The following is a 23,593-nucleotide window of genomic DNA, read 5'->3' as shown; positions in this document are numbered from 1 at the left end:
GAGCCTTAATAACCAACCCGGTGCGCCTCCCTGCGCGCAGGCCTCCGTCGTCGCAAATTCAAGAGCAATATGAACAAAAGAACACAGAAACGTCATGTCATGTCCACGGAGGACGTTTCCAGGCATGGCGTTTCGGTGGCGCATCCGCAGCGCGAGTTTGATAGGACGTAACTGGTTTTAGCCATTGGCTGTAGCTCTCTTAACCAGTGCGATGTCTTCCCTCACTTCCTTCCTTAAGCCGATCGCGGAGGAGAAGCAGCGGGCGTCCGGGATCGAGAAGGCCCATCATCATCTTCCCTAGCTCGTTGTGCTTGATTGGTTTCGTAACATAGTCATTGAAACCGGCGCGTGCGGCGTCTTCAATTTGGTCCGTCATCGCATTTGCCGAAAGGGCCATGATCGGTATCTGGGGGTAATGATTCTTCATTTCCCACTTGCGAATCTCGCGGCAAGTTTCGTAACCGTTCTTAATGGGCATTTGAATATCGCACTATAAAATTATTAGTTAGGTGTTTCAAGATTAGAAAATGTCGTACACTCACGATGATTAGAGAGTAGTATCCTGGCTCTTTAGAGAATACCATGTCTGTGCACTGCTGCCCATCCCCGGCGGTTTCGGCCATGACCTTGATCTTGTCGAGATACTTCATCATAACCTAAGAATTGTCAGCAAAATCTGTGAACACAGGAAAGCAATATTGCCAAGACGAGGGTCCGAATTGACATACCATGCGGTTCGTTTCATCGTCTTCAACGAGCAACACCCGGTAACCCTTGTTCCCGATCACCTCTTTCACCATCTTAGACATGGTCTTGAAGTTATTGTTGATTGCACGCGCCATATCTTGATTCCTATCCTTGCTGAGATCTCTCCTGTTGCCAGGATCGAATATCGGCGAAAACGCAGAGGGTTTGACAGGCTTCGGAACGGTGAAGACGCGCTTTCCACTGGCGGAAAGCTGCTTGATATGGGCGTTGATTTCCCGCTTCTGGTAGAGGTCGGATATGATAACAAGAGTAGGTGCCATATGTAGTTCGCGGGCCGCAACATAATTAATCACCTCCAGAACTTCATCAACATTAGGTAGATTGAGGACTAAGTGAGTAATACGAGAACCAGAATCAAAGTCTGCTGAATCCTTCCAGTCCTCGACATCAATAAACGATGTGATTGAGTGTTGTATTTCATGCGGAACCACTTGCTCGATATGCTGTGTAATGGCTTTGCGAGTGTTCTCCAACGGGCAAAGGATGACTATGGAATACGTGCTGTCTAACTCTGGGGGCTGCGGTGTCGTTTCAACCTCACTTGCAATGCCGGAATCTGGGGAAACGGAGGCTTCAGGTTGACCAGTTGCTGATTTCGAGGCGTCGATTCTAGCCATAGGGTCAAAGCTATGTAAATCAGGGGTCGGCAACGCGAAAGAAAACGACGAGCGCGCTGATGAGCTGCCTAGACCCAGGCGAGCAGAAGGCTCTGAACTGTTTGGCGGCTGAGAAAGCGGAGATTCGGGTGCCGAGTGAAGGTCGATAGCTTCCGATATTTTGGGATCCAATACCTCAGACGAGAAAAGCAACTTCTGAAAAGAACTGGTTTTAGAAGGCGCACGCGTTTCTCGAGCAAAACTTCCCTCGCCAGGAGCAGGCGGCGGCGGTGCATCGACCTTGACAAAGAACGAGAATTTGGCACCTTGTCCTTCCTTGCTGCTCGGTGTCAACCGGCCACCATGCATCTCGACCAGCTGCTTAGACAGGAACAGTCCAAGTCCACTACCCGCATTCTGTTGTGAGGCGTTCGTTCCCAATTGACTGAACCGTTGCATTAGACGCTCGGCATCCTGAGCGCTGAAGCCCTTACCAGTATCGACAACGTCAAAGTTCATGAGAATCTCAGTCGGTTTGTGGATAGCATTAGGATCGTGATAGATAGAACAACGGATATGAATTTCCCCCTGAGCGGTGAATTTGACTGCATTGCCAACAAGGTTTATCAATATCTGTCGGATACGGAACCTATCACCGATAACCATAGGCGGAACATCCACGTCCATGAGATAATTCATTTCAAGGCCTTTGTCGATTGCCCTAGATGAGACTGTATCGATCACATCTTCGATCACCGATCGCACATGAAACCAGGAACTGACCAACGACATTTTCCCAGCTTCAACCCTAGACACATCCAGAATATTGTCAACCAATTCGCGGAGATTCGTCGAACTGTTCTGAATGGTATCGAGCATTCGCCTCTGGTCTGTGTCTAGGGACGTATCAAGAATGAATGGAATGGTGCCAAGGATGCCGTTGAGGGGTGTACGTATTTCGTGCGACATATTGCTGAAAAATTTTGTCTTTGATTCCATTTGGTTGTTGAGCTGTTGCATTGCCTTGTTGAGTTCCCTTTCAAGATTCTTGCGATCATTAATATCAGTACAAGTGCCGTACCAAGAAGCCTCGCCGCTCCCAAAGCTGCTGGTTTCGACCCGAACCAGGCGGACAAGGTGCCATCGAAAATCGCCTCCCTTTGAACGAAGCCTGATTTCCGTCGAGTAGAATACGCGACCATTTTCATCTCGCTGTACGGAAGCGACACCCCGCTTGACTAGCTCATCTAGACGATTACCAAAACGAGCCTCTTGGTTTTCTGCCCTCGGTCCCGAGGGCTCAGGCGGCTGCTCCGATGACTGGGCAGCTGTGGGATTCCTCTGCGCTCCGGAGGCGAGATAAATGGAGAGTAAACCGCATTTTTCTAGATCATCGTGATGTACGTGCTTTGCAAAGCCAAAGTTGAGAGCATCCTCAAGATTCTGGCCTGTGTATAAATGCCATTGCTCGTTCACAAAGATAAGGCCCCTGACTTCGGTTGCTTCAAACACTATCTGCGGGACTGAATTTGAGAACGCCCGATACTTGGCATCGATTGCAAATCTCTCTCGCTCCTGGGCAGCCTTCAGCTCAGTGACGTGCTGCTCATGAATGTCGAGGAAGGATCCAATCCAGTACAGGACTTCCCCTGTTGATGACAGCAGGGGATTGGCACGGAAAATGAACCAGCGGTAGGCCGACTCATCGTTGAACCGTTTGACGCGAACACGCTCTGTGAACTGTGAGCCTGTAAGTAGCGCTTTTGCCCACTTCGCGGCTACATTATCGCGTTCGCTATCGTGGATGTTCTGCCAGGGATCCCTCAACTTTTGCTCTTGAGGTTGGCTCCGCCTATAAGCATCGAATTTGGAGTTGGTCCAGATAACCTCTCCACTCTGAGGCTTGGCTAGGAAGAGATGTAATGGGACAGAATTTAGCATGAGCTGCGCCACAGCGTCTGTAAACGGACGCGACTCGCGTTGGAGCTGGGCGTAGAAAGAGTTATTAGAGTGATGTCGGGAAGATGTCTGCGTCGGTGACACGATAGACGACGATTTAGTCTCATGAGGCGAGGGAACCGTAATATTTGGATCTTGGGTAACAGTATCGCATACTTTTCCTGGAGAGATCGCGGAAGGAGAAGTCGCGGCCTCTTTCACTCTTGCCAAACGGGACTTATGCTGACTGGAAGCATCACGGGTCGATTTCGAGCGTTGGATCCCAAAATAGCTGTCTGGTTCTTTGCCGGAAAACCTCGCACTTAGTCCGGGGGATTCAAGTATGTTACCGGTTGTGCCGGGTATGTTCGGATCAAGGTAGGGAGTCCCTAGCGCCGAGACAGAGGGACTATATCTGACCGAGCTTGCTCTGTCATCAGGGCTAGATAGACTTGCCCTTGCGGACAGAGAACCATCATCCGGTCCCGTGTAACTGACATGGTTACTGAGACCAGCCGCGAGTTCTAACTCGCTGCTCTCATCTGAGAATGTTCCGCCGATGCCGAGGAAATTGGCGAAGCGAGGAGCTTCCAGGCTAGAAGCAAACTGCCGTTCAAGTTGACTGTAGTGCTGGGCCAGACAGAATGAAGTCGTGAGATGAGGCATAAGATAGGCTAAAGATTGTCTCAGGTTGGTAGGATACGGTATAATTGATGATAAAATCGAAATGACGGCGACAGGGAACCTCAAGGGCGATGAAGTCGACTGTTTTGAGGGCCCAGCATGTAGTAATGGAATGTGCACAACAGATTTTGCCAGGTCAACACCAATGGCCTCTAAAGGATGCGGATTTGAATAATCATGTAATGGTGGATGTTTAGCGAAAGCGGCTTCATCCACAGTATGATTGGAGAAGAAAGGATTTTGCTCAGGATGGCCGCGAGGCGCTGGAGAAGGAGCTGGCGATTGAGACCAAGGGGATGGCGGGACTTGTTCATATTCATCAAGGAACTGCATCAAAGGGAGTCGCTGGGCTTGGAGAGCAGACACCCCTGAGTTTGTTGAAACGGCCTTGCTTAACGGAGCAGATATGTGAGAAGGCTCGGCCGTAGGAGTCACTTGAACTTTATCTTCAGGAGTTTGCACAGGGACGTCATAAGGGAGTTTGGACGCCGAAGCGTGAGAGTACTCTCGAGTCAAGATCACAGGTTTCGTGCGCCCGAATAATTTCACTACGCCAGTTCGCTTGATCAGAGGATCCGGTTCCAGCTCCAGCGGCCTAGTCGTATGAAACACAGTGAGCCGGCCAGTGTGCTGAGACGAATTCGAAGCGTCCAAAGGAACAGTCTGAGCAGGCGTCGGGTTTTGCCTATGTTCTTTCCTGTGCGGTGTATCCGATTTGATTGGACTCTTTGTTCGAAGCAGTACATCTTCGTCATTCCTCTTTCTGTCTTTGCCGAATCCCGCAAAAGAATGGCGTGCTAACAGCGGCGGTCGTGCCACGGAGCTGGCTGGTTTTGGGGGTCCATTCGCGAAATCTGGCACGACGGACACCTCCTTTTCTTTGTCTGTTTGTTTGGAGACGTTCCGATCTAACTCCTCAGTTGCACTTGCGTCATTCAGTGAGCCACACGGTTGGTCTGTTTCAGGAATATTTTCATTAAAAACGGCCTTCTGGCCCCATGGAACGTTCTCCAGGTCCGTCGAGTCCCCCGGTACAGCGAGTGACGCCCGCTCCATTCCATAATGAGTCCGCAGAATATGGACGGTATTAGCCCACCAGGCCTCAAGGCCTGGGTCGGCATTAAGTTGTAGCGTGAGCTCGTAGAGGTTCGGACTTGGGTAGGCCGGGTCTTCCGCCACAGGCTTGTGGTCTGGCGGCACAAAGGCGCTGTTGGAAGCGGAAGGTATCCCTGGGGCAGTCTGCCCTTCGACCGGGATATATGGCGATGCGACAGCGCCCTTTAATTTATCAGCGGGCAAAGTCAGCTTGAAAGAACCATTGTTTAGCTGGGAGAAGAACTTCTGTTTCGTGGTTTGCGGGGGCATCTCTGGAAACGGGTAAGACGGTGTTCTATCTGGACAGGCTTCAGGAGTTGTCTGCGAATCCGTGCCTCTAATTGTGCCGCTGGAACCGGCTGAATCGGGCGCTCCTGTAAGGGATGGTACGACTTGCGGCGATAATACATTTGAGATGCGTCTCTTCTTGGTCGACTCCTGGGAAACGGATGAAACGGAACCCTGCGACGGAGCGGTTTCTTGAGGTACTGAAGCGCCTTGGTTCTCGGAATTTCGCATCTGCTGATATGCAAGCAAATCTTCCATCTGCCGGCGGAGTTCTTTCAGGGTCGGCTGGGTGCGAACCAGGTCCCCCTCAGATCTGTTCCTTGCATCCAAATTCTCTTTCCTGGTTGAGGCGGATATTCGACGATGATTCGCGGCCTGTTCGGACGTGGCAGAATAATGCGGAGCGTTAGCTTTCCAACTGTCATCTTCCGATCCGTAAAATCCACCAGTTGAGTATGCGCTTTCATCGTGGGCAAAACTGGAGAGTGTCTGGGAGAAGAAACGGTGGTGGGACTGAGGAGCGGCAACAGGCGAGGGAGCCTGAGCCGGCGATGGAAGTGGAGGTGTCCTCATGCTGTGAACATCGCCCATGATGCACTTCCTCCTACCGCCGGGCAGTAATTCAATGATCCTGGGCGAAAATCCAAGTCCACAAAGGTGAATAACGGACTCATCGCTCGGACGGAAAAGGCCCGCGATCAGTGAGGTAAGGTCGGGGACACGTCAAATCAGAAAAGGCAGGGTGAACGCGATTGGAAGGTGAGGAACAGGGAGACAGATGCTCCTCCTAAGAGAGATATGTGTATATATAAAATGGAGACAAATGTATACAGAAAACCAAAAGAAGAGGGGTGTGGAGGGCTTAAGGGGGGAGCAGATTGGCGTGCAGTCCACAAAAAAAAGTCACGAAACTACCAGTCTATGAGTCAAGAATGAGTGGGGGAAGACGCGAAGCATAAAATCAAAGCGAGGGGAAGAGCAAAAGAGCAGAGAAAGAAGAAAAGGCAAGGAGAGCAGAGAGGTTGGAGAATTTGCAGGGCCGGAGAGTAGCAAGCGCAAGAAAGGCAAGAACAGGTGACCCGATGAAGGGACCGTTGAGCGGTGTATAGATGAAAGAGTCGGCAGCGGTGGTTCCAAACGACAAGGAGATGGTATTCTGGTTACTGACCTTTTTCTGCTGCTCCAGTTCAGCACCACGAGGAGTTGAGCGGTGCTCAGAGTTAACCTTCTTACAGATCGCCAGCGATTCCAGTCACGGCGTGATTCTTGAAGGTGGGAAAGGAATGGATAGAAGAAAACGGGCCCTGTCTTCTGGGGCGCCGGCCGGGAGTATGACGTAGTAGGCAAGACCTGGGGTCTGAAACCGCGGTAACAAACGACGAACGACTCGACAGAAGAATGGCTGGGCTGAGTCCGCCGGTAAGCCGAAAGGCTGCTACTATGCCGCAGATGACGATTGAGTCTGACAGGCGCGAGAAATTCTCAGAGGGCTTAAAGGCAGTATGTACGTACACCCGTCCTAGGGAGTTGCGTTAGAGGGTTGAACTCCAGGGCGCGCCGGCGAGAAATCGGACTGGAAGTTGGATAGCGCAAGGTACGGAGACAGATTAATAGTACCTAACCCAACTGCTCATACTATTGGAGAATGAGGTCGATTAGCGGCTCGAGTTACCGAAGAGCTTTCAAGTAACTTTCAGAAAAGAGAAGAGGACAATGGTTCATGGAATTTCTCAGTTGGAGGCCGCGTGGTGGGAACTGGGATCGACCCTCAGTAGTACTCCGTAAGTACGGTACCAGAACAGTGGATAACACACCAGACCTGTGACACTCTACGACTTCTCGCGGGCGGCTGACCTGGATCTCTTTCTGCCAGCCGAAGATGGGTTTTTCTTATTATCCTACATAATTTTCAAGAGCTTGGCTGAAGCAGGGCTGGCTGGTAGTCCAGGTGAAGAGACCCAGTACGAAACCATTACAGTACCCGAATACCAACGTTCGTTCGGGATGATGAAAGGAGTGATGTAATAACGCTTTTGCCGCTGCATCTTCCTCTTCGATCAATGGTAGGTAGGTACAACCCCCCGACCAGCAACGCCTCTGCTCAGAGCAATGTCTGACTGGAACCATTTCTCATTTGTAGGTAAACCCCTCTCACCGCAAAAGGCAATATCGCGAAGTGGTGTCCTGATCGGCAATCAGATCTGGTACTCGCTTTGCTGGGAGCAACATTCATAGGAGTGACTCCTGCCTCGAACCCGTCAAAAACGGCGTATAGGGCATCCCTATCTCTAAACTCAGTCCAAACTGAGAATGGCAGGGAAAGATCAGGCAGGGGAATAGTAATAGTGAAGCTGATCGAAGCAAGACTACTACTCCTACTGTGACGGTATAGGCTGCCTCGAACTAGTGCGTTGCGAATTATTGAAAGTAGCCACTCCTGATCCCCACAATTGGCTATGCCAGTCATGTCTTTTGTACTCGGTACATATTCCACATACTCCATCCCATCGTTGGTCAGCCGCCAGGGCTGTCCACAACCCACATCCGATGCGCACGAGTACCAGTAAGAGAGTGTACCAGTTAAACCAGAGCAAGCAGAGCGGTCAGGCGGTTATATCCTTGGCCATGGTTTAACCATGTCATCATGAACCTAATTATGTCTTGCCCATGAACTCTATCAGCCCACCAGAAGATTCTCGACCACTTCTAAATCTCTACTTCCAAGGCACGCGTTGATCTTGCTCATGATACGCATTAGGAGGATCACGGGACCGCCTTGACAAGGCTTCCATTAATTGCTTCGTAGCCAAGACCTGGAGCCTGAAAACGTTGTTTGGATGGCTGAAACAACGCTTAGTCCGATGGATCAATCTCTTGCCTTTAGAATCTTTAAAATATGTGGACTCAGCACTGTGAAACATAATTTGATACCGTTGTGGGTTATAAAGCCCCAGATTATGGGGTACTACCACAGAGTGGTCTGTTCGGGTGCCGATATATATATTCCGCGATCGCGGTCTCACGACTGCCAGGGACGCTTCGTGATGGATCCAGTTCCCAACCCGCGCCGATTTGGAATACTGTCGAGACATTGTGCAAGTGCATGGGTTCATCTTTGTAAGGTTCGGTGATCCACCTCATGCATACTCTGAATAGTTTCTGTATCTACTTGAGCGTTTCAGTGTCCAGCGCTGAGGGCGCTAACGTCAGAAATTGGGCTCGAAAGCAGTCCCCGTGCCAAGAACTCCAGTCTTTGTCTTGGATCCTTCTTGAGTTGCTCGCTACGGTCCTATACTGTATTGGCATCTGGTAGAACTGGGATTCTTCCTCATAACCTGAGGAGTGGGAATGCATTATATAAAATTATCCTAAAGCATTTTGTGAAAGTCTTGTGCGACTCTCAGAGCGGATGCCTGAGGTTGCGTAACCAGCTAGGTTAGACATCAGGATCTTGGAGGCGTTATTTGGTGGTCAGAGTCGAATAACAATAACCGACTTGACTTGGCTACTCAGGCACCTTCAAGTACTTGGATTACCTTCTTATTATTGCATGATGTGTCTCATGTCCCATGCCTCCAAGTGGTCTGCTGCCTGCCTCGCAGCTGATCTCCCGCCAAGCTCGTGCGCCCCGACTGACTAAGCTCACCCCATCGGTGTCCAGCGTCCGACGACCCTGGATTGGGCTGAATTTGACTTGGGAGGCTTCGGATCGCATCCTCGTTTTTTGGCCATCGGCGCTCTCTGGGTCTCCATCCTGAATACATGACACGTTAGTTTGAACCTCTGCAACTGCCCTTGAACCCTCACGTTAAAGCTAATGTTCTGCGGATATTTTGCAGATTGAACGTGGGCCCTTTCTGGATCCTCGCACGGCCAAACGACCCCATCCTTGGCGAAGGCTGCTTTCGTCGCCGATGACAGTCCGCTCCTTCGGCCCTACACTCACGCTCGATTATCCCCTGACGGCCTTCGTCATACGACTCTACCTATGGCTGTATAAGTGAGGGGTAGCTGGATTAGCGAGGATATTTTGTGCACCCATTTGGCGGAGATGGATGATAGCCATATCCTTGGTGAGGATCTGCCCCTCCCGCCAGCGCGGCTCTTTCAAAGGCTCGCGCAACTGCCCGGATATACCTGGGACCAATCTATCGAACCGTTTCATTCAACGTATAATCACTGGCATGTCTTTGGCCTCCGACATGCCGCCGACACCGACGCCTCGACCCCGCTTGCGACCTCGTCTGGACCGTCGAGTATAACGCGCAGCTCTCCACGAACCGACGCACGACCGCCCTTTCGCCATCACTGGAGAAGCAGCCTGAGCGAATCTAGTAGCGAGCTGTCGCTCTCCCGCACTGAGCATGAGTTTGTGTGGATTCCTGTGGTAGCCAGGGTATCGTCGCATGTCGTTCGGTTGGAGCGCGAGTTCCATATGATGAGGTCGATTGTACAAACTTCGGATCCAGACTGCAACCACACCATACGGCCGCTAGATCTCATTCGTCTGCCCTCAGGCCCTGGCGATGCAGGACCTCTTCTGGTGGCCATCTTCGAATCCCCGGGGTTGAACATGTTACAGGAATTGGTTGCGTTCGGGCCGGCATGGTTTGCAATTGGCGGCAAAAATGAGAGCGTGGAACCAAGTCCCGGAGAGCAGGTTTCTCTGTCAGTGTTCCTTGACTTCTCAATTGGCGCGTGTGACTGCCTGGAGCTCCTCCACTACGGGTTGAGAACAGTGCACGGCGAAATCCGCCCAGACGCTTTTCACTTCAACCGGGAAGCCAGGTCTGTGAAATTGATGAATACCGGGAATGGCGCCAAAGCTTTCGACAACGTACTCAGTGAGGGCTGGCTGACAATATCGAGAGAGATTGGCGTCAAAAATAAATTGCAGTTCATTGCACCAGAACAAACAGGAAGGATGCCCACAGAGCCCGACAGCCGAACTGACATTTACGCCCTGGGAGTGCTTTTCTGGACTATGTTAGTCGGAAAGCCAGCGTTTACAGGTAGTGATCCAGTCGAAGTCGTACAGAATGTTCTTGGGAAAAGGCTGCCGCCAGTCTCAGCTAAGAGGATGGATATTCCCGATGCTGTTTCTGCGGTGATTCAGAAAATGACACATAAAGCGGTCAATGAACGATACCATACTATATCCTCGGTGAAAAGAGACTTGACGCAGATTTCTCAGTTGCTCGGTGATGGTGACAGCGAGGCGCTCAAAGACTTCCAAGTTGCACAGCGCGATGTGTCTTCGTTTTTCACGCTCCCGTCCAAAATGTTCGGACGGCAGGGGGAATACGACAAAGTATTAAGTGTGGTTGAAAAAGTGGCAAGACGTCAGCAGTCCTCTTATTCCAAGGCGGCCACTCAGTTTTCAAGCAGGCTTGGGTCAAATTCTTCCCTGTCAGAGGGGCGAGTTGATAGTTTCGACCTCGCGTCAGTCTCCAGTGACTCTGGCTCGTTCCAACTGAATACCAGAACTAGCACTAACGGCACTGCCTACAACATTGGACGCGCTTCGACGCATGAGTCCTTCCATAGCACTGAATCATCTCTATCTACGCCGAAGCCTGTTACTAGCAAACCAAAGAGCCCGGTGGATCCGCGCCAGACGTGGGATAATACGGATCAAGATGCTCACTCTTCTGCTCAAAGCTACGACAGTCCGATGGTTCCGATCAGCCGGCATAAAAACCAAAGCAAATTCCGTCGATACGGCAAATGCGAGGTTATCGCGATCAGTGGTGCGGCTGGGATTGGGAAAACTGATTTGCTGAATCGTATTCAGCCAGCTATACGTAAATTAGGCTATATAGGCATCGCCCGGCTGGACCGGGCAAGAAGGGTGCCTTTCGAGCCGTTCGCCAAGGTTCTTGCTAGCCTCCTTCGTCAGATTTTCTCCGAACGGGATGTCACGACAGAATACCATAACACTGTCCGCTGCGCGTTGAGACCGATGTGGTCGACCTTACATAGAGTCTTGGAGCTTCCAGAACAACTCATGTCACCAGGTACCAATGAAAAGCAGGTGTCTCCCAAGTGTACGGCGGCCCAGTATATCTTCAAAGATATGACGAGAGGTGAACCGTCGAAGACACCTCTTCCGCGTCTTAGTCAAGGACAAACATCCGTGGATTTCTTTCTCACTAATGCGGCGTCAAAGAACATGAGGCTTATGGAAACATTCTTGGATATTCTGAGAACACTTTCTCAGTTCAAGATGATATGCGTGTGCATCGATGATTTGCATTACGCAGACGATGAGACCATGGAGTTGATAACAAATATTGTCAGAATGAAGATTCCGTGCGTTCTTATACTCACGAGTCGAAAGTCGGAGCTTGAATCTGATGCGATAAAATCACTTTTCGAAAATGACAACCCCACAGTGACAAGGATAATATTGAAGCCACTCTCAGAAGAAGAGGTGATGGAGATCGTGGCAGCCACAATGCATCAACCTCCAAATCCGACCTTGACCCCTCTCGCAGCCGTCATCCAGGAGAAGAGCGTGGGAAATCCTTTTTATGTCCGTATGATGCTAGAGACTTGTTATAGCACGAATTGCATCTGGTATTCTTGGAAGAACTCTATGTGGGAGTTTGACCTCGACCGGATCTTTACTGAGTTTGTGGCACCTAGATATGGTGAGGGCCTGGGACTAGGGTTTATCACCAGACGTTTACAGGAGCTCCCGCCGGCGGCACGCTCAATTCTCGTATGGGGCGCCTTGTTGGGAAGCCCGTTCTCATTTTCCTTAGTACAAAAGCTACTTACAAGCGAATTTCTCTACTCTAGCGAAGATGATGAAGTGGTTGATCTTACATGTCCCCAGAACGCGAACCTCATCAGACAATCTGAGGCCGATATTGTTGTTGGATTGCAGTTTGCGGTACAGGCGAACTTTATCATACCTGGCAGCACTGATGATGAATTCAGGTATGTGCTTCCTAGCTTCTCTTCCAGCTATTCTAATGAACGCAGATTTGCCAATGACCGACTCGCGCAAGCCGCATCCTCGTTGACTGAGGGACGTAATATTGAAAAAATGCATTTCATCATATCTCAAGCAATGAGGAAATATTACCACGACGGGCGTAGCCGTTATGCAATGGCACGGCATGTGGCCCAGGCTTCCCGAATCATCAAATCTCGTGTCGCCGAGAGACTCGATTATCGGAAGATTCTATGGGACGCAGCACAGGTCGCCGCGCAATCGGGGGCGCGCCCAACCGCACTCTGGTACTACCGCCACTGTGTTGACCTCCTGCAAGATAACCACTGGGATGACAATGGTATTGATGTCTACTACGATGAGACATTACGTCTTTATACCGCTACAGCGGAGATGGCTTGGTCTCAAGGATTTAATTCGGAAGCTCTCGACTTGCTAAACAAGATCTTTCACCATGCGAAAACGGCTGTTTGTAAAGCAAGGGCTTGGATTATTAAAGCAAAATTATTCGCTCAGCTGGGCGACCATCCTCGGTCCATGAACTCGTTGCTTACGTGTTTGGAAGAACTTGGCGTGCATCTCAGGGAACCGACAAGCTACGAAAATTGCGACGCGGCTTACAAAGTGCTTAAGGGCCACATTGAACGAGCGGATTTGAGCGCGATGGCTCATAAGTCTGTCAGCAAGGATATCAACACGGTCACAATCGGAACGGTGATGGCGGAAGCGATGTCAGTTACCTTCTGGGATGATGGGCTCACATTTTATCGGATGGCAATTGAAATGATGAACCATCATCTTTTTCGAGGGGGTTTCATCCAAATCTGTATCGGTTGCTCCCACCTTGCCATGATTGCCTTCAGCAGATTCCGGGATCTTGATTTCGCTGTAAAACTCAGCGAATTAGCTCTTACACTACTTGACCGGTGCCCGGAGCTTTGGACGCGCAGTCGCGGATCTATTGTCTATAACTTCTACGTTGGCCATCTGCGGGGACCTCTGGCATCTACGCTTCCAGCCCTCGAAGCCTCAGTTGAGACGTCGCTCGTCTTGGGTGATCCGTACATAACTCTAATCACCATTTCAGCAATGGCTATGACGAGGCTATTTCTTGGACACGACCTGGTACTGGTTGAGACATTCTGCAACGAGAGCCCTATGGAAATTAATGACTGGGAGGTTGACACTCGGGGCGGAGCTACACTTGTCGCAGTCAGGTAGGAAGTTTTTATTTTATCCTCAAACTCTGTTTTGAAAGGATTACTTGACTAACCACGTCTTACAGACAAGTTGCGCGGGCTCTACAAGGGAAGACTGAATATAGGGTGGCCGACACAGTGCTGAATGATGATAGCCATATAACCACCGAATACATCGACTTTCTGGAGAAGAATGCTAGCAACCCCGACCGTCCACGTGACATCTATTATGCCCTCTTAATGATCCCGTTGTATCTCTACGGACATCATGAGAAGGCCATAAAGCTGGCCACAGAAATGGACGAAAGTATATCCAGACTTTGGTCCTCTCGGGTTTCCTACGTTGTCTATTTCTACGCCGCCCTTTCTCACTTGACGATGCACAATGATAACCCAACGACAGCATATCTTGACGGCAAGTTGGATGTTGTATTAAATTACAAGGCCGAAATCGACTTTGCACGGCGCGCATGCGATGCGAACTACGGGATGTGGGCGCTGATTCTAGAGGCGTTGGTCTATGAGGTCCAAGATGACCACACGTCTGCGCTCCAATCATTCGAGGCGGCAATCGATCATTGCCAGGTCCATCAATATCCATTGGAAGAAGCTCTTGCTCTAGAGCTTTATGGTACGTACCACAACCCCCTCATCAACCCCTTCATCGGCTTGTCTTGCTAATGTCCATGCAGGTGAATTCTTAGTCCGCCGGGGCGCGAAGCGGGCAGCTCGTTCTGTGATGCAGGATGCTATCACTGCTTGGGCTGCGATAAGTGCCGTTGGCAAGGCATCCCAGCTGACCGAGAAGCACGAATGGCTATTGAGGACAGCTACTTCTTGCCGAAGTGTGGATGTTGGCTGCCAAACAGTCGACTCACTGCTCGGGATCGACCAGGACGTTGGGCAGGAGCACGTTGGGGTAAACCAAACTTTGCAAGAAGAGGATCGGAAACATCGCTGGCTAGAGCAGAGTGGCGCTACTGCTACGACAGCAGGCGAGCGGTCACTTGATATATCTGGCGTCGGACTTGGTAGGCCGTAAATCTTCATATTCAATATAACAGTGCTAACATCAAGCAGACATCATCGACTTGTCAAGTATATTGGAATCTAGCCAAGTGATGTCTTCTGAGCTTCAAATTGATAAGCTTATGACGAAGATGATTGAAATTGTCCTCGAGTCGTGCAACGGATCTGACTTTGCAGTAATTGCAACGAACTTTGACAATAACTTTACCATTACTGCTGCTGGAGACCTTGAGAGAGGACAGAGGTCATTTGTTGATGGCCTGCCCTTCTCCGAAATGGATGACAAAATGGCTCAACAAATAACTCATTATGTCATGCGTACTAGGGAGGAGGTCCTCGTCCATAATGTTTTTGAGGACGAGCGTTTCAGCAACGTTAGTGAAGCCTATCATACACGGAACCCCATGAGTCGATCTGTGATTGCGTTGCCCATAATGCAAGGAGAGCACCTCCACGGTGTCATCCAGGTTGAGGGGAAACCAAACTCGTTCACTCAACGGAATCTTGTCGTGCTCCACCTGCTGTGCAATCAAATCGGGATCTCGTTGTCCAACGCGCTGCTTTTCCGCGAAATCCGCAAAGTCGGCGCCACAAATGCTTCAATGGTTGAATCCCAGAAACGAGCCCTTACCCAGGCTCGGGACGCGGAGCAGAAGGCAAAGGTAGCAGAGGCAGAAGCTAAACACAATGTGAAGCTGAAAGAAGATGCCGCCAAGGCAAAGTCCATCTTCCTTGCTAATATCTCCCACGATCTGAGAACTCCGATGAATGGCGTTATTGGCCTGTCTGAGTTGCTCAAGGGAACAAAATTGGATCGGGAGCAGGATGAATACGTTGAATCGATCCGTGTCTGTGCCGATACACTTCTGACCCTCATCAACGACATCCTTGACTTCTCGAAACTTGAAGCAGGTAAGATGAAAATCTCTACCGTCCCTCTGAACATCAGAGAGACAATCTCAGAAGTTGTCCGAGCGCTTCGCTACACCCACCGAGACCGAGGACTCGAAACAATTGAAGACCTAGACGAGGTTCCACCGGACCTTGTCGTCCTCGGCGATCCCGTCCGACTCCACCAAATCTTCATGAACCTTCTCAGCAACAGCTACAAATTCACGCCCAAGGGATCCGTCACCGTCTCAGCCAAAGTTACCCGCGAAGGCAAAGGCCGCGTTCGCCTCGAATGCTCTGTCTCTGATACGGGCATTGGGATCCCGGACGAGCAAAAGCCACGTCTCTTCCGACCTTTCTCCCAAGCAGACAGCTCCACCGCCCGCTCCTACGGAGGCAGTGGCCTCGGTCTAAGCATTTGCAAAGCCATCATCGAAGACGTCCTCGGCGGCGCCATCTGGCTCGACTCCGTCCCGGGTGCCGGCACAACCGTAACCTTCCACCTCTCCTTCAACAAAGTCAAGTCCGAGAGCGGCGACAAAAACGCCCCTTGGTCCAAATCCGCTATAACGGACAAGACCGCCCCTCGCCCCGTCGCCCGCGATCTCTCCATGATCCCTCGCGACCAGATTCGCGTGTGCATCGCCGAGGACAATCCGATCAACCAGAAGATTGCCGTTCGCTTCGTCACCTCCCTCGGTCTCCAATGCGAAGCATACAGCGACGGTCAACAAGCCGTCGACGCGCTACGTGCCCGTTCAAAGGAAGGAAATCCTTTCCACGTCGTGTTGATGGATGTCCAAATGCCCACATTAGACGGATACAACGCGACACGTGAGATCCGGAAGGATTCCGACCCGAATGTTAACGAGGTCCTTGTTATCGCGATGACGGCGAGCGCTATTGAGGGAGACCGTGAGAAATGCCTCGAGGCCGGCATGAACAATTACCTACCCAAACCGGTGCGCTCGAACATCCTGAGCGATATGCTGGATAATTATCTCGCGCCCGTGCCAACTTTCACGAGGACGAGAATGTCCCCGGCTACTCGGGGAAGGGGGAGTATCAGTACCGATTCTGCGTCTGTGGCGTCGAATAGTATTAGTATTGCCTCGTCTGGTGCTACTTCTGTTTCCGGCTCTGATGGAGCTGGCCATGCTCTTCCTGACAAAAGTCCCAAACGCACTCTACATGAGGCGGGGTGAGCTCATTTCTTCTTGTTGTCGAATGTTTATTTCTAACTACCAGTACCACTACCCACTCTGTTCTGTTCAATTGGATCTGGCGTGTTCTTGTTTTACTTGTATAACGGGATAGACTTTTCACTTTCTATTCTAGGGCTTGATTGGACTTGACCCTTGTTTCTTTTTTTTTCTTTTCTTTTTTTTGCATTCGATACCTATCCATCGATTGGAGTTTTATATTTATGATGGTTGAAAGAATGAATTCACATATGATCAGTCTTTTTGGACCTTACTGGACTGTAGATGGGATCTAGTAGTAAGTGTTCGTGTAATGGCATTAGCTCTTATATATATCAGAACTCGTCTATTGTAATGTGGTATCTTTTGTTGGTGGCCGGTCTACGTACCCTTAACTCAGGCTGCGCTGTTTAAGCCAGTTGACTCAATCCGTACCTGTGGTAGCTACGAAACAAAGGCTCATGCTTCCAAATGTGCAAAATATATTATATTTACCTCAGCGGGAGAAGGTGGCAACGTTCCCAGACTGAAACAGCCACTCGCATACAGACCCTGGTCCGATTCCGAAACCCTGGGAGGATCTTAGGCAACGATCCGAGATCCCAATCGGTCAATCGGTTCCCAGCATAGCCTATTATTACCAGTAAACCCCTGGGCGCGCTGCAGCTGCAGCATGATGGAGATAGGAAAAGAAAAGAAAGGGGTAGGAACCAGGAACTGCTGCGGATTTCCAATCCACCTAGGGGAAACCGGGAGGGACGCCAAAGTCGGTACGGAAAGCTAGAACGTGCCCTCCACTTACTACTAGAGACATGCAAAAGTCCTTAAGATACCAGGGATAGGTATACCGCGGCTGAGGGAGATTAATGGCTGCGTTTTCGACCACGAACGGACGCAGGTGCTGTTGCATCTATTGCATCTGGTAACGACAAGCCAGCTGGGGAATATCAGGGACACCTCTGAGCCAGACATCGACTCGCGCGCTTTTCTGAATGCCTAAGATACTTAGGTATAGCTCCTCTTCAGATGGGGCCTCCTAACCCGGTGGCACCTCACTGCCGCAACAGTGATACAACAACGTACTCAGCGGCTACATGCAGGCCGTTCGGAAACGGCCACGAATGGGGGAATTTAGAAAGGGTGATCAAGAAAAGGTGCCCCTCGGTGATGCTCGAATAAGCTGCTGCCCACGCGGGTAGTTCTGACACCTAAAGCACGTTCGTTTGTGACGGACAGCCGGCGGAAAACAGTCGCCGTTTCTCTTTTGGACTCGTCTCGGGAACCGATTAACGAGCTAATCGGCTAGCCAGGTAGATATTGATCTAGGATATGGACAGGCTACCTCCCTCTCGGCCTTTCTCGGACTCAATTTTGCGTGTGTAACGGACAAATCGTCGCATGGCCATAATGCTTCGGGCATGTCTGCATTTGACTGTCAGATGTTTCGGCAAATCTCATGTGCGTTTGTGCTGCTCAAGATGCACAAAACACCGCATAGAACGGGTCCAGCGGTCATTCATGGGGTCTGCCCAGGCTCTGTGTCTTTTATTCATAGACAATAAATTCTCACCGACTCGTTCCTCTGCTGGCAGATCCCAGAAACAACGGAAATGGGTACCCTAATCTCCAGACCGACTCTAAGGTTGCGCCAAAGTTGTCATAATGGTGTCACAGTTTAGGATCAAACGAGCCTGTCCCTACCCAGGGGGCCGGTCTCAAGAGAGGAGCCACAAGACGATTGGCACAAACGGCCCTCGAGCGGGATGAACAGAACAGCACATACGGTGAAGGAAGTTCGATCGCATCCGGTTCGCTGTGCCATCGCTATCAGTAGCATTGGGCGCGTTGTTTGGTATCACCCTGATGGTTGCTATGGAGCAGGCAAAAAGATATAAGCCGAGTCTCATCCGGTCCCAGATCGGGGTATCATCGCACCTGACTATCTGAGCATTTGAAAAGCTGCAAAGACCTCACCATTATATCTCATCCTTTTCAGCTTCGTGGATCAAATTGCCTCCAAACAAGCTTTGGCCCTCTATCAAAGCCGCCGAAAACCAACAACTGGACAAGAGAAAGTCGCCGTTTATCTGCAGTTATACAAGCCCGTCCGTTGGTAGACTCTGCAACTCGATCTCAACTATACCATTCTCAAGATGCCTTCTAAGCCTTCCAACAAGAACGCTCTCCCTGAGCCTCAAGGTCTCGTATACGACGAATCCGACATGGCGCTCTTCCGCGCGAAGCTTTCGTACCACGCAACAATCGAAAGCCGGCTTGCCTCAAATGATACCAACCTTATATCCATCTCCGAGCATCAAGCCCGGATCATCAAGCGCTGGGAAATGCTGAAGCAGGTAGAGAAGGATATGACAGAGAAAGGCAAAGTCCTGTCTCCAGGGGAGAAGAAGCAGCTGGCCCAGTATGAGTGGCGGTATAAGATGTTGGAGGAGCTCGCCACGAAGAGCAGCAAATGAGGCAGGCGCGAAGGACAACATTTGAAGCTTCGCCTCACGCAAGCAACATTGGGAGGGACAATTGCATCGCATCGCATCACTGGCGTTCATTTTTAGATCTAGAAGCCTGTACGAATCTCTTTTTAAGAATGTCTTTCTCCTTGGCTCGTTGCCTACCATCTTCCACTATATTGTCGACCAAAAAAAAAAAGGTGGTTTCTCTTTTTTTACCTTCTTGGCCATCTTCGCTTCCCTAGACCCAATAGTATGACGGTTACTCAGGCACAAAGATCAAAGTAACCTCGAGTTGACATTCTATCGAGACGTCACAATGTTACACCGCAGCTGGGTGGCCATCTAAAGTCGCAGCCGAGGTGAATGTCAAGTCGTGTTAGGGTTGGTTCCTAGGAACGTCCAATGTTGGGCACACCCGGTTGCTGAGAGCTTGTCATCCTCAATCCAAGTAAGATTATTGTTTTCCAGTTCGATGGCGAGAGTCAATGGGCGATGCGGTTATCGGAGAGCTCCGATGAAGGCTGGATTGGAGTAGTGGGGCGAAGACGATTCGACGCCATTGCGCAGAGGATGATTGAGATTGGTAATTGAATATCCAAGAGACGAATCGGAAGCGACGATCGAACGGAAACCGGGATGTTCTGGGAGGAAGAGTAAAAAAGGCTCAGAGGAGATGGAAGATGGAAAGGGAAAAAGAGAAGGGTAGAATGAGGGGATGGGATCGAGTAATCAAGAGCTCCTCCTTATCAGCGGTGGATAACATCATCACATGCCCCGCCAAATACCACTACTTCTCCATCATTTAAAGAAGAACATTGGCACAATCAAGGTTGGTATCGATCTTTGTCTCTCCTGGTTCTCATACTGATTCGTGTACGGGCACAGTCCAAGGAACTATAAGAAAATGGCAGACATCACCTTCGTCCCCTCTGAGGACATCGATAAGGTCTTCGCCCACACCACCAACCTCGCCTCAGCTGCCCTCAACAGCAAAGTGCTCGCCTGCTCGAACGACTATTTCGCTGCCGCCTCCAATCTCCTGACGCCAACACCCCCTATCAACCGCCCCGGCGTCTTCATCCACACAGGGGCTTGGTACGACGGCTGGGAAACCCGCCGCCACAACCCAGACCCCTATGACTGGGCAGTCATCAAGCTCGGCGTCGCCAGCGGCGCCATTCAGGGCGTCGAAGTCGACACGGGCTTCTTCGTCGGCAACTACGGCGAAAAGGCCGAATTACAGGCTACATATGCACCGGGCATCAGCGACGCCGAAGTCTCAGACCCCAGCTACAGCGGGTGGACGACGATACTCCCCCCACAGGGTTGCGGCCCGTCGCAGCGGCGCGCGTGGAAGTTGAATAGCTACGACGCGGCGAATCCGACTCCGTACACGCATGTCCGGCTGCTGATGTACCCAGATGGCGGGTTCGGCCGGCTACGGCTGTATGGGCATGCTATCCCGCCGACTCTTGAGTCGACCTCGCAGGATCAGAACGAGTTGCCGACGGAAGAACTGTCTTCTGCGCTCTTAGGCGGTCTTGCCCTCGGCGCCTCAGACCAGCACTATACACCCTGCAGCAACCTACTTCTTCCTGGTCGAGGAAAGGACATGGGCGATGGCTGGGAAACAGCCCGGTCCCGCGCCAAGGGCCACGTCGACTGGGCTATCATCAAGCTTGGACTCCCTGGCTCTGTGTCAAAGGTCGTTGTCGACACCAAGGATTTCCGCGGCAACTTCCCCCGCGCCGTGCGGGTTCACGGCCTGCCTGCCGGCTCCGTTGGCAGTGATGAGATTCCTGCGCATGACCATGCGGGATGGACGGAGATTGTCAAAGGGGAAAAGCCCTGCCAGGCGGATACGGAACATGTCTTTGAGGGCGAAGATCTTGCGGCCGACTCGAGAATTTTCACTCATGCTAAGCTTACTCTTGTGCCGGACGGAGGTGTAAAGAGGTTCCGGGTCTTTGGAAAGAGAGATATCTCTGCAAAGAAATAAACAAGGTATCGGAATGAAATCTTCTGCTCCACTACAGTTTCTCCTGTAGTCAAATCGACATCCTGCCCGCTGCTGCCGAATCCAGCAAAATTCACTTGTACATTGGCAGGACTTTTCGAAGTAAAGCTATAACCGCGAAGACATTCGCTCAGTCTAGACATGCGGGACTAGATGGGCTTTAGATTAGTCAATAAGATGCCGCTCAAGTTTGATTCTTAGACCTAAGAACTACTGGGATGAGATGAACCAATGACAACCAACCCTATATTGTTAGGGAAACATCAAGGTTCCCCCTCCCTCTGTAGCTGCCTTTTTGCATCATAGATATCCAGCGACATCTTGACCGGCCGAACGCCCGGCGTCTCAAAGACCGCATCGATTTCCTCCAGCGTCAAACCGCTCGTCTCTGGAAACACAAAGTAAGACAACACCAGTTGCACCGTATTATAAACAATATAGACAACCCAGATCTTGTATCCAAGCTTATCAATACCAACGCTGATACCATATGTCTATGATTAATTGCATTAGTACGAGGTTCGGGATAAAGAAAGGGGGCTTTTCCGCACCTGACAAGCTCCTGCACCTCCTTGTATTAAAGCATACAAGCTCATACCCTTTGCACGAAGAGGTAAAGAGAGGATCTCGATGGGGTAGAGGTTGTGCATTGTGGCGACGAAGAGGGCCGAGAAGGTTTGGTACATGTAGATCCAGAAAATCGTCAGTCCGGCGGCAGCTTTCGTGGCATTGACAGCGTACTGCCAGGACGTGATAGTTGTTGTTGTCTGGAAGAGAATCATCGTCGCTAGCCCGGCAAATATCATTGTTCGTCGGCGGAATTTGTCGATTATCAGGGCGCCAACTGCTGTGAAGACAAAATATACGCCGGTTGTGCCGAGCTGAATCCCTAGGATTTTGATCGAGTCTGTGATGCCAATTGTGTTCAAAGCAGGCACCATCTAAGAGTAAGCGAGGTCAGTTTGGAGCGACTATGATAAGAGACAAAAAGGATGCAGCTCACGTAGTAGGTGATGATGCCACCGCCGTTCCACTGCTGGAATACGGAGTAGAGGAAAAGGACCATAAGGCGATAGAGCACGGTGCGCTTAAGGAAAACGGAGAAGTCCCAGAACTTCTGGTGGCCGGCACGGTCATTTTCAATGGAGGCTTCCATTTGAGAGATTACAATATTGACGATGGGCTGGTTGACATCGCCGCTCGTCGTGTGATACCTGGCAATGACGTGCCGGGCTTTATCACGCTTTCCTCGCATAATGTAGTAACGCGGGGACTCGGGGCAAAGGGTGAACATTCCCAAGCAGACGAGTGCGGGAAATATCATGTTGAGGTATAAAGGTAGACGCCACTGCAAATTGCCGTCCATCTTATTGATTCCAATCAGAGCAGCACTCATGCACAGACTGCCGATCTGGAAGCAAGCGCCGAAGATACCGACCAAAAGACCGCGCAGATGGGTTGGAGATATCTCACCCATGTACTGAGAGCTTGACATTAGGGCAGTACCAAAACCCATGAAGAATCTCCCTGCCATAAACCATTTCATATTCGGTGCAGTAGCCTGAAGAATGCATGCGACAAGAACGAGTAGATTGCCGAGAAAGTTGACAGTGCGACGGCCGATGATATCGGCAAGAGCGTAAAACGGAGCACCGCAGACGTTTCCGATATTCATGAGAGCATTAAGCAATCCGTATTCGGCACCTGCTGTACCGATGCCGAAGTAGTCATGCCAGGATTGGTAGGCATTGATGCCGCCGATGACTGCCCAGTCGACACCATAGCCTGCTTGGTTGCAGCCCTGGACGAACAGGACCAGACATAGGCGAACACCAGCCCAAGAGCGCATAGTCAGCGACTCTCGGGACAGCTTGAACAGATCCTCCTCAGTGAGGCTGGCGAGGACGGCTTCTTCCACATGGTTGGCGCTCTTGGGAGGGAGGTCTGGTTCCACAGCATCTGCCCTTAAGGTTTCCCTCTTTTCCTTCATGATGACCACAGGGGCGCAATGAGCAGTGAAGAAGCAAGCGTGAACTTCTCCTTGTGAGGAAGTCCAAGGCTATGAACATCGACAAAGCCAAGAGGGCTCTCGCAATCTCTTATATGCAGGCCCGACCAACAGCTCCAATCTTTCAGTTGAAGTCCGGGCATTGTTTCCTTTTCCACGAGTAGCGTGGCGCTTGAAAATGAAACGAACGACTACGCGATGGGAGCCAAAGCAGACAGGATTTGGGCCTCGTCCCCTCTCAATAACGTTGAACGAATTCTAGCCATCCACGAGAATGCTAGGGCCTGAGATTAGCCGGGGAAGCAAGCACGGGCCAATCGGCTCTAATTCTGGGGGGCAGGAATCCCCAGACTCGACCGACAGCTAGCTTAACAAGGCTTAGCCCTAGCTACTTTTCCCGGGCTGGCGTCTTCATGATTCGATAGGGCCAAATTTGTGGCGGAAAGGAT

General features: G+C 50.8%; 5 protein-coding genes across 5 annotated transcripts; 3 read left to right on the top strand and 2 right to left on the bottom strand.

The window, feature by feature from the left end:
* Window positions 1-199: 199 nt before the first annotated feature.
* Window positions 200-5,960, bottom strand: pkhB (putative sensor histidine kinase/response regulator; the record flags this gene model as incomplete). Its single annotated transcript, XM_073740117.1, has 3 exons — window positions 200-490; window positions 543-656; window positions 729-5,960. 3 exons carry the CDS (start codon window positions 5,958-5,960, stop codon window positions 200-202), a joined length of 5,637 nt encoding a protein of 1,878 aa, XP_073600234.1.
* A 2,954-nt stretch (window positions 5,961-8,914) lies between these two features.
* Window positions 8,915-16,936, top strand: BDW70DRAFT_127692 (putative sensor histidine kinase/response regulator). The gene is made up of 6 exons (XM_073735305.1): window positions 8,915-9,138; window positions 9,209-12,314; window positions 12,360-13,547; window positions 13,616-14,160; window positions 14,222-14,560; window positions 14,610-16,936. The coding sequence occupies exons 2-6, from the start codon at window positions 9,421-9,423 to the stop codon at window positions 16,652-16,654; spliced, it is 7,011 nt and encodes a 2,336-aa protein (XP_073600233.1). The 5' UTR covers window positions 8,915-9,138; window positions 9,209-9,420; the 3' UTR covers window positions 16,655-16,936.
* A 1,868-nt stretch (window positions 16,937-18,804) lies between these two features.
* BDW70DRAFT_155911 (uncharacterized protein) lies at window positions 18,805-19,125 on the top strand (the record flags this gene model as incomplete). The annotated part of the gene is made up of 1 exon (XM_073740116.1): window positions 18,805-19,125. One exon carries the CDS (start codon window positions 18,805-18,807, stop codon window positions 19,123-19,125), a length of 321 nt encoding a protein of 106 aa, XP_073600232.1.
* Window positions 19,126-19,888: 763 nt separating this feature from the next.
* Window positions 19,889-21,118, top strand: BDW70DRAFT_147105 (allantoicase; the record flags this gene model as incomplete). The annotated part of the gene is made up of 2 exons (XM_073738670.1): window positions 19,889-19,948; window positions 20,021-21,118. The coding sequence occupies 2 exons, from the start codon at window positions 19,889-19,891 to the stop codon at window positions 21,116-21,118; spliced, it is 1,158 nt and encodes a 385-aa protein (XP_073600231.1).
* A 140-nt stretch (window positions 21,119-21,258) lies between these two features.
* On the bottom strand, window positions 21,259-23,458 carry BDW70DRAFT_63830 (putative MFS sugar transporter protein). Its single transcript, XM_073744444.1, has 3 exons — window positions 22,140-23,458; window positions 21,688-22,077; window positions 21,259-21,630 (listed from the first exon to the last, which is right to left on the bottom strand). Exons 1-3 carry the CDS (start codon window positions 23,124-23,126, stop codon window positions 21,400-21,402), a joined length of 1,608 nt encoding a protein of 535 aa, XP_073600230.1. The 5' UTR covers window positions 23,127-23,458; the 3' UTR covers window positions 21,259-21,399.
* Window positions 23,459-23,593: the final 135 nt, after the last annotated feature.

This window comes from Aspergillus foveolatus (genome assembly GCF_047715535.1).
Source record: "Aspergillus foveolatus strain CBS 279.81 unplaced genomic scaffold BDW70scaffold_3, whole genome shotgun sequence".
Taxonomy (NCBI): Eukaryota; Fungi; Ascomycota; class Eurotiomycetes; order Eurotiales; family Aspergillaceae; genus Aspergillus; species Aspergillus foveolatus.
This window is presented reverse-complemented; position numbering and strand designations above follow the sequence as displayed.